The sequence below is a fragment of the Tetrahymena thermophila genome (assembly GCF_000189635.1).
Source record: "Tetrahymena thermophila SB210 genomic scaffold scf_8254594, whole genome shotgun sequence".
Lineage (NCBI taxonomy): Eukaryota > Ciliophora > Oligohymenophorea > Hymenostomatida > Tetrahymenidae > Tetrahymena > Tetrahymena thermophila.
In genome coordinates this window covers 172,192-183,034 of record NW_002476365.1, presented here as the reverse complement: position 1 = coordinate 183,034, position 10,843 = coordinate 172,192, and the positions used below count along the sequence as shown (strand labels likewise).

The following is a 10,843-nucleotide window of genomic DNA, read 5'->3' as shown; positions in this document are numbered from 1 at the left end:
ATTGGTAGAAAAACGTTATGTCCAATATTTATTTTACTTTATAAAATTTAATACAAAAATATTATCTGAAAAAATGAATGAATTTATTCTTATAATTTGAGAAATTAAAGAAAGTTGGATAGTTGCTCTGTTTATTAATGCTTTTAAATTTTTATTCAGTTTAATTTTAATAAATAATTTTAGGTATTAAATATTTTTTATTAAAAACGATAAAATTTCTTATGAAAATAGCTTCTTTCAGTTGGCTTAAAGTCCAAATTAGTTACTCATATGCTGAAAAAAATAAAAATGTTACTAAAAAATATAAAAATTAGTTAATTTCATCTTTTTTGTGTTCATTATTTATTAAATGAAATTTGTATCCTTGATAAGAACATTTGAATAGCTAGTTTTTTATTATTCTTTAAATGATTTAATCAAATATATTTATTGTTTGCTAAAAGATTTAACATCAATTTATATTTATTAATTTACAATTAACATTATTATAAGTAGTTTTTGTCTATTTTGTTATTTTTTTATTTTGTTATTTTGTTGACAAATTTTCAAAATTTTTTCTTGATTAATTTAATTTATCTTAAATATTTTAAAACATAAAATAGTATTTTATGAGAAAAATGAAATGTTCAGTGAAATTCAAGCTGTCTATTATGAAATTTAACAAGATTTGAATAAATATAGATACATTAAGAATGCACTAATTTTGAAAATTAGCGTTACTGATAATTTTTTCTTTCTATTTTAATTCCTTAAATTTTAATCAATATTTTTATTTGATATTTATTTTTGGTCAAATCATTCTAAAAATATTTATATCAGGCTTTACATTGAAAATAGATTAAAGCGAAAGTATCACAGATTTTAATAATTATGATAAACGATAATTAAAGCATAATTACATATTATTTAAGAAAGTTAAATAAAGTAGGGAAAAAAATAAGTGTGTACAAAATAAAATAAGTTATATGAGCAAATTCTTTAAGAGAATTGGAACAAAGGCGACTAAGTTTAACTATGAAGCTGAGATATAATAGGTTAATTTAAGTTTAGGTGGTTCATGCTTCATTAAAGTCCATTGGAAAAGAGGTATTTCTTTTCTTTCAAATTTGACTACCTTATTCTGATTAGCTTTCATTTTCAAAAAATGGCAATCAATTTTATTATTAGGAAATCATTCAACTTAAACGTCGCGTAGTTCATAACTTAATCACAGAACAGGCTAGGCAAAGTTCAATGAATCTCTATTTCTAGATGCAACTCTTTATCTCTCCAAAAAGAATAATTAATATTAAGAAAAATTAGTAATATTAAATCTTTTTAGTTAGTGTGAGACCATAAACTTATACTATAAATAATTTATTAGAGTGTTTTCACAGTAGTTTTAGAATCTCAAAAGGGTGATAAAGCAGGAGGTTAAGTTTCTTTAGATTTATCAGAGCTACCTAATTCAGAAAAAACCAGTAAAGAGCTTTGAATTCTAAAAGTTTAAAAATTAATATGTATATATTTTTTATTATAAAAGGAAAGAGTTATGAATTGAAATTAGAAAAATGTCCTGATAAAAATGCAACTTTAAAATTTGATTTGATTTATTAGAAAGTTGGTGATGTAAATGAATCATAAATGTAAAGCATATCAATAAATTTAAGTGAGCATTTTATAAAAAATCATACTTTATAATAAACAGAAGTGAAAGTGATAGGGATGGAGAGAATTCTTTTCGTTCTCAAAACCTAAAAGGTATTTCTAATAACATTGGTAGCGGAGTATTCGAATTCGAAAGGAGGTACAATTTAATTAGTTATTGAATATTATTTAGCCTATTTAGTTTATTCTATGAAGACATCTATCTTTAATATCAATTTTTAAAATTCAGTAAAGCTAAAGATATGAATGACATTTAAGCTAGTAATGGAAGAAGCACTTCTATGAGTAATATAGATAAATAAAATAAAAGCGATGATAGTATTGATCGTGGATAAAAAACTTAGAAAAAAGATGATCCTTATGAATAAGAGAGATAAAGGTAATAAGAAGAAAAGAAAATGTAGGAAGATGAAGAATTGAGAATTCGATTAGAGAAAGAGAAAGAAGAAGAGATGGAATTTGAAAGGAAACAAAGAGAATTTTAGCAGAGATAAGAAGAACTAAAGAGAAAGTAAAAAGAATATGAAGAATAGATGCAGCGTTAGAAAGAAAAAGAGGAAGAAGAAGCAAGGATTAAGGAAGAATAAAAAAAAAAGGATGAAGAAAACCAATTAAAACTAGCCCAAGAATAAGAAGAAAGAAAAAGAAGAGAAAAGTTAGAACAGTTAAAAAAGGAAAGAGAAGCCTTTTTGTAAGCTCCTTAAATAAACAAACCTTAATAATCTTCAAGTCAATCAACAATAAATGCAAATAATTAATAAAGAGTACCTGCTAATCCTATGTCGTAGACTACAATATAATCAAAAATCTAACCTTAATAATAATAAAATAATATATTTTCTAAGAGTAGCTCAAGTGTACCTCAACAGTAGTTGAATTCAGCTATTAAGCCTGCTTTAATTTAAAAATAAGATGATGATGACGATGAAGAGGATGTCATTCTTATCGATGCAAATGATGATTCTGAAGACGAAGCTCCAGTTGCTGCCTAAAAGCCTAACTAAAATAAACCTACTAATTCTTTATCAAGATAGAATAGCAATTCTGATTTGGCATCTAATTAAGTTAGAAAACCGATTTTTGGCTAAGAACCTCCAAAGAAACCAGCAATATTTAACAACCAAAATTAAATGAGCTCTTCTATCAGAAGTAACTAACCTGTAGGAGTTTCTCCTTCTAGACCATTAGTTAAAAATGAATCTATTTAATAGCCATAAGCTTAGCAACAAGCCTTAAATTAATAAGCTAATAGCAATTAATAGCAATTATTATAGCAAAAGGTTATAGAATTATAAAATTCTTTTAAAAAAATTAATGAGTTACAAACAGAAAATGAATAATTGAAGAAGGCTCTCTTTAATAAGTAGGGTGGAAGTGGACCAGATGGAAAATCCTCTTTGTTACAAATAGAGAACGACAAACTCAAGTAAAAAATTTAAGAGTTAAATCTCTAAGTTACTAAAGCTCAAGGTGAAGCAACTTAAGCCAATTCGAATTTTAAAACTTTAGAAACTAAGTTTAAAAATGTAATTCAAAAAAATTGAGAAAAATTATTGAAAATTATTTAATTTAAATAAAAGCTTTCTTCTGATTATCAAAACCTCAGAAAAGAATACTAAGATAATAAAGAGATATTGGAGTCTCTATAGGATGAACAAAGTAGTTTGAGTACTTAGTCAAAAGTAAAATATTTTATGAAGTTGATGTTTGATTAAATAATTTAATGAAAATAAGACAACAGAATTGGAACTCAAAAAGAGATTAGAAAAAATAACAAGCCAATAAGAAGAAATTAATAGACTTAGAAATGAGTAAACTAAGCAAGAAAGTGAAAATTTCAAACTCTAAAAGAAAATATAAGAACTAGAATTAACAATAAGGACAAATGCAAATTCAGCCACTTCTGAAAATGTTAATATATTAAGTTAGCTTTATTTATATTTAATTTTAATAAAACATACAGCAAGAACAAAGCACCATAATTACTAACTTGAAACAATAAATATCTGAAAAAGACTAGCAACTAAATGAAATAAAAGATCAAATTAGAAAAGCAGAAGACGAGAGACAAAAAGCTTTAAATGAATATACAAAAGCTGATTTAAAATTCAAAAGTGTAGAAATAGAATACCAAAAGATTAAAAATCGTTATGAATATAGTAAAAATTAAGTAGATAAAGATAACGAAAGTCATTAAAAAGAAATTGAAATTAAAGATAAAGAAATTTAAACTCTTAAGCAAAGAATATTGGAAATTTTGCAACAGAAAAATGATAGTAGCAGTGATAAAGATGAAAATAGAGATTTGGTTATCTAACTAGAAAAAAAGAACCAGTATCAACAAGAATACATTAATAAATTAGAAAGTAATATCAAAGAAATAGAATAAAGAACTAAAGAATTTGATCAAGCTTAAAGCACTATAATTGAGCAAAAAGAAGAATTAGAAAATCTGAAGAGTAACTTTTAGAGACAGGCTAAGAAAATGACTGATACTCTTTAAATGAAAGAAAAAGATATTGATGAGAAAAAAAAAAGAATAAGAGAACTTGAATCGTAAATTTTAGAAGGAGAAAGATCTAATCTCTATCAATCAACTGATGACATTAATCAAACTAAATATAAAGAACTGAAGAAAAAATACAAGAAGCAAGTAAGTTCAAATTAAATAGCTTATTGCATAAGTTAATAATTTTATTTTAATCTAAAGAAAGAAGATCACCAGGCTGAAATTGAAGGTCTTTAAATTTAAATTTAGGAGCTGAAAATTTAATTAAGAGCATCTGTTAAACCTATAAATGTTCAAAGCTCTAATTTTAATCCAGACTAAGAATCAGAAATAGCTAGACTATCAGTTGAAAATGAATAGCTTCAAAGAAAAATAAAAGATTTAAATTAAAAATTGCAGAAATCTGATTAAAATAATGATATAGCCAAAGCATATAAAAAGTTAGAGCTCGATTACTAATCTGCTAAAGATGAACTGATTTAAATTAAAGTACAAAAAATTTATTTTTAATCTTTTTAATCAATTCTATTTATTCGGAAAAAAATAATAACTAATTTAACTTTCTTGAATTTAAATACTTTATTGATCTTAACTAATTTTTATCAATTTTAGATGCAGAAAGTAAATTTTGACAAGAAGGTTGAGGACAACAAGCTACTTATGTTGAATATGGAAAAAAAGATGAAAGATATGGAAAACGATATGCAAGCTATTTCAAAAGATCTTATTAAAACTAAATAAAAGTATGGAGATGCTTTGAATGTATGCTTAGAGCATGGAGGTCCAGAGCTTGTTGAAAAAATTATAGGAGGAAACCTTGAATGACAGTAAGAAAGATTTGCTGAAAATGATTGATTGATTATGTGATTGTTAACATGCATTTACTTTCAATATATAAAAAATCTTATTTATTTATAAAAATAACTAACTATTCTTAATATAATAAATTTACTTAATCGTCTATTAAACTTTATATTTTATATCCTTATGTTAGATATCTATCTATTGATCTAGCTATCTAAATACTAATTTTATTTTATAATAATTAAATAATACAATAAATGTTTATAATATGCCTTCATTTTTCAATAACTAACACTCAATTTTTCAATATAAAAAATTTATAAAATATTTGATAAACACTCAAAAGCTTTTTGAATGCAAGTGTTAATTAATGAGAAATAAAATATAATTGTGAACGAAGAAAAACTTATGAAAAGCATTGAAAATTTTTAGTTTTTATGTTTTGACTATGAGTGTTAAGAAATGAGAAAAGCTGATACTTTGAATACTTATATTAAGATGTATTACAAAATACCATTTATTTAATTATTTTTTAATTTTTTAAAAAATTTGAAATTTTTTATATTAAGAGCCTAGCCTATTTGATCAAAAATTAAGGATATTTTTTATAATTTCTGAAATTTTGGATTAAGAATCTCAATGAAGGGTAAAAATGTGGGAGGGAGTGGCCTTTAATTAATTAATGCCTGGCTAATTCCAAAATTATGTTATGCTTTAATAGAGTATATTAATATCTCAAAATTCAAGGTCAATATCTGGTAATTTTAAATATATTTTTTAATAAAAATATAGATGAAGAAGTAAAGAAAGTGATTAAAGTAAAATAATTTGCAAAAAAATTTAATAACTTTTTAAAAATATTGAGTGAAAATCTTAATAATGAAAAATATAATTAATTAATTAGTTGAATGGAAAATAAATTTGAATTTTATTTACAAAAACATATAAAATAATTTTTAAAATTTTAAATTTACAAGGAAAATTGTTAGTTATAATTGTTATTGGATTTTTTATTTGTTTATTTATTTATTTGTAAAACTTCTACCTATCAATCATTCAAAACTTATTTTTTTATTTATTTTATTAGTCATTTGCAAGTAAAATCTATACTTATGGTTAACAGAATTAATTATTTTGTTTCTATGGTGATGAGTATTTTTCATCTATATCATATTCATTATCATCTGCTGCAGATATATCTATTTCAATGTTGCATTTATTTAACTTAAGTGGACTTCCAATTAAATCACCCAAGTTTTTATTGCCAGTTATTATTACACTGCTGTTTATGCTTCCTTGATTATACATATTTTGCTTAGGTAGAGGCGATGAACTTGTATTAACTTATTTATATCTTTAAGGGCTCATACTAATATTTGGTGATCTGCCTCTCTCTTATTTATTCAAACTATATCCTTAGCTATCTAGTTTTCCTTGTCTTCTTAATAGCTCTTGCTGTAAATCTGAGAGTTTATTTTGTAAAATCTGCTACAATTCAGATTTGCTTTTAGAAAATGATTATTATGGTTGATTGTTTGTGTTTCTATCTTTTTATGGGCTAGTTGTTTTGTTTGGAGAAAGAGATTTTTTATTTTAGATAGGTGTTGAGATGTTAGCATCTAAGAATCCACCTTATTTTTTCTGAGCAGTTCTTTCTGATATATTATTGTTCTGTTTTTCTTGTTACTGCTCATTATATTTCTAGGGTTTCGCATTCTTCTGAGATGAAAGCTAGAGATCACTTTATGAGTTACTAGAATTAAGAATGGATTTCTTCAATGATTGAATCTAGTCTTAAACCATTTATAATTCTTTTTTACAGCTTTGAATATCTTAAGGAGTTTACCAGCTACTTAAATTCTCTTAATTATTTGATAATATTGGTTCTTGTTGATAATTAACTCTTGAATTAAATGAGTTATTTTTATTCAAGTCATTCGTGTACTAATTGCTGCTGCTGAAATTAGGTATGTTTGATTAAACATTCTGATTTTCTAACATTTATCTTCTTTCTTTATTTGATTCTTACAAGTTTTTAATGTGTTGCTCTCTTGTGCTTTCGAGTGTCTTCATTAGTTTCTAATTTTACTATCTTTGTTCATTTAAGATTGAAATAATCTCCTCTTTTTCTTTTTCTTTTTACTTGAGATCTAATTTGTGCTTCTTTTATTATAAGTTTTAAATTTCATTAAAGCTGTCTTTTAATGTTTGAACTGAGTTCTTCATCTCTTCAATTTCATTATTTTTTTCTATTAAATCTAATCTGTAAGATTCCAATTACTATGCTAGTAGTTTATTTTATGAATCTTACTCTGTGAGTTCTAGTTTTAGCCTATTTATTTCTTCTTCTTTAGGATCAATTATTGGTGATTTAGGAACTGTATTTTAGCTTAGTCTCTATGATTTAATAGGAGATTTGTAAACTTCTCTTTGGTTACTTTCATTACTCTATTTTTATTAAAATTGCTGCTATTCTTACTCTAGATTTCTTATTTAGGTTCTCAACTTGTTATTTTCCATTTCTAAGTTAGTAAGATATTAATCGTTTGAGCCCTTGTTATTATAAGATTTGCTGGGACTTTGCTAAAATTATCTTACTTATTGTTCGTTGCTATTGAACTCCTTCTTAAGCCTATCATTTTCATTTTCTAATTTGGCTATGGTACTACTTAATTAGTTCAATTGTTTCTGCAATTAATCTATATTTTATGAGTTTTTTCCATTGCTGCTGATATAAGTAAGTCTTTCTTTAGATTTTGATTGCTAAATGCTTTCTTCTAAATTGCTTTGGCTCTTCTTTCTTAGTTACTCTAGCTCCTAATTTAGTAAAAATAATATAAATAAACACACACAATATTTATGTTTAAATTACTTTAACTAATTTGTTTTCGTTGCTCGTCAGATCTCTTACCTGTTGCTACAATTTTTAGATTTGTTCAGCTTATTCTTGCTATTTACTATTTTTTTGATATTGTTTGTTATTCAAAGAGTCAAGCTCTCCAGTAAGTCTTTCTATTTGACTGGTCTTTTGCTGTAATTCAGATTCTCTATTTTTCAAAATTTGATAAACCTACTGCAACTCTTGCATTAAATTTTGTTAGATCAACTTTTGTTATTCAATTTCATTTTTTAATTGCTTCTCTTTTTAACTCATAGGCTATATTTAAAGTTAGGGTATTTGAGAAAATTGTATAAAATTTCTAAAAAAAAAGTAGTTGTAGTTGCTAGGTTCTTTGAGTTATTCAGAGATCTTCTGCAATTCTTCCAAGGAGATAGTTTCGTAAATTTCATCTAAAACCTTATCGACTCTCCATAGTCTAATAGTACCGCCTAAATCTGCAGTGATAAAGACTTCATGATCTATAGCTGTACAATTTATTACTAATTCAGAATGAGGCTCGTATACCTAAGTAAGATTAAAAGTCTTATCAGTAGACATATTATATACTGTAACATGGCAGCCATGAGCAATAAGCATTTCTTTTTCATTTAATGAAGAAATTGAAAGAATTTATCCATCAAATTTCATTTTCTTAAGTATTTTATATTCATTGCTTAAATCCCAGATAATTACTGTTTAATCTGAACACCCACTAATAAGATATTCTTAATTGAAAACAACTAAGCTATTAACCTAATTCAGTCTACCTCTAACAAAGTGACCATTTTCAATGACCCTCATTTACACACCTTAACTGATATCGAAAGTTATTATTTTTCCATTAGAAAAACCAGCTGCAACAAACTTCTCATTAAATAAAACCATACTTGTCACATCAGCCTAATCAATCTATTAGTTGGGTTAAAAAACAATTTTACTTACTTCATTATTCCTCCAAATTATGATCTAACCACCAGCATCAGCTGTAACCATATATTTTTTATTGACCTAATCATAGTAAAATTAAAATAATTTTTATTTAATTTATTATGTTATTAGTTTAAATTTAATTTATTTATTATGTTTTAATTTTAATAAATTTAAAATTAAATTCTTTTTAATTGTTTGAATTTTTGATTTAAATTTTTTTAATTTTAATATCAAATTTAATTAAAAAAATTGCAAATTTTTAATAAATCCATTTTATAATTTATTAAAATTATTTATTAACTCTGCAATCTTAAAGAATAGATTTGAAAATATTCATTTAAAATTATGAATAAAAAATTAAGTATGTTTAGAATATTAAAAGATTATCTTTAGATATTCAATTCAAATTGAAATACTTTACATTCACTTTTTTGAATATAACCAAAAAATTATTTTTTAGTTTTGTATTTTAGAAAATTAATTAAATGATTTACCTTAATTAAGTGAGTGATTGGATAAAAGCATTCAATTTCATGAGTAATTTATTTAAGTTGCCAATCCCATACTTAAATTTTGTCATCTAGACAAACATAAATATTTCTGTTATCGGCTACTATGCATCCTGGACTTGATGATAAATCTATTTCGGAATATACTTTTTTTGAATCAATCTGCCAAATTTTGAGTTTTTTTTCGCTATCAATAGAAGCAATCAATCTGTAATTAATACGAACAACACTTTTTATAGATTTTCTATGAGCTTTTATAGATTTTACATCTACTTTGTATTCATCTTCACTCAATTAAGCGCAACCTATTAATTAATTTAATTAATATTTTATTAATAATAAATAAAATTAATTTTGCTTACAAGGTATTCTAAGGATGTCTTGTGGTTGATAATTTTGAGTGAAAATTACTATTTGATTGAATTGCTCAGAGTTAATTAAAATGCTTTTTAAACCTTTTGAATTGATTTCTTGAGTAAAACCAGCAACACAATATCCTGCTTCTGGATCGTTTACTAGCAAAGGCCAATGATTTCTTGCAAAATTTTCTGCATCTCTGCTTAAATTATTTCTATCTACATTAATATTGACTAGAACTCCTCCCATCACATCGCTAACTTGATTATATATCAATTGCATGGCATGATATTAATTCTTGATAAAACCTGCTACTACAATACCAGTTTTCTTAATTTAAACATCTGACTCAACTATGGTGTCAAGAGAGTAGAAATATTTATTATTAAATGTTCTTTTATTAGATATTAGGCCGACATATCCTCTTTCTATTCCAACTTGCCTATCTAAAAGTAAGACTACAAACCTATTTAGAGCCAAAAATTTGCTTCTAAGTATTTCTACTACATTAACTTTTCCATATGATCCTATTGTTACCTTTAAGTCATTACTTAAGATTTCTGTATTATCTAACTAGACCAAAAGATGTTGAGGGCCTATTAATATACCAGTTAACAATGTAGGTTCTTAAAGAACCTTTTTCTCTAATTCATCCTCTTATTCATCTCTTTCCTTAATAATGCTTTCCCTAGAATATATTGACTACCTCATAGGGGACTTACTAAACTGATTTGACTATCTTTACATTAGATTTTTTGAAGAAGTTAGAGATTGTCTTTGTGGAGATTTATTAAATGGTTTCTTTAGCATTACTTCTACGAAACCAAAAGCAGAAAAGGGATACATATTAAAATTCTGTACACTTATCATGTCTGGACTAAATTTATCAGGAATATATTTTTTATCTTGTTAAGGAGATGGCTGTCCTTGTATAAATTGAGTTAGGACATTTTTCTATACAACACCAAAGCTATTCATTTTTATTAAATTGATGAAAATTAATTTTCTATTAATTATTATTTAATTAGTAATAAATTTTGTGGATAAGCTTTACTGTGTTCGTTCAATAGTAATTTATTTTCTTATAAATATATATATAGTAATTAAAAAAAATTAATATTTATTAATCAATCAATCTGTATTTATATTGAATGTTAATTTTTATTTATATTTTTTATTTAACGATATAGTTAGTTCTTTTTCTCT

General features: G+C 24.6%; 2 protein-coding genes across 2 annotated transcripts; one reads left to right on the top strand and one right to left on the bottom strand. All coding sequences in view use genetic code 6, as the record gives it.

Moving 5' to 3' along the window:
- Positions 1-815: 815 nt before the first annotated feature.
- Positions 816-4,981, top strand: TTHERM_00285670 (EEIG1/EHBP1 protein amine-terminal domain protein; the record flags this gene model as incomplete). The annotated part of the gene is made up of 11 exons (XM_001018581.2): positions 816-1,086; positions 1,168-1,301; positions 1,364-1,460; positions 1,523-1,625; positions 1,688-1,786; positions 1,877-3,173; positions 3,228-3,329; positions 3,382-3,558; positions 3,611-4,300; positions 4,358-4,645; positions 4,769-4,981. Exons 1-11 carry the CDS (start codon positions 966-968, stop codon positions 4,979-4,981), a joined length of 3,321 nt encoding a protein of 1,106 aa, XP_001018581.2. The 5' UTR covers positions 816-965.
- A 1,035-nt stretch (positions 4,982-6,016) lies between these two features.
- TTHERM_00285660 (WD domain, G-beta repeat protein) lies at positions 6,017-10,615 on the bottom strand (the record flags this gene model as incomplete). The annotated part of the gene is made up of 4 exons (XM_001018580.2): positions 6,017-7,777; positions 7,833-8,849; positions 9,266-9,585; positions 9,643-10,615. 4 exons carry the CDS (start codon positions 10,613-10,615, stop codon positions 6,017-6,019), a joined length of 4,071 nt encoding a protein of 1,356 aa, XP_001018580.2.
- Between the last annotated feature and the right edge of the window lie 228 nt (positions 10,616-10,843).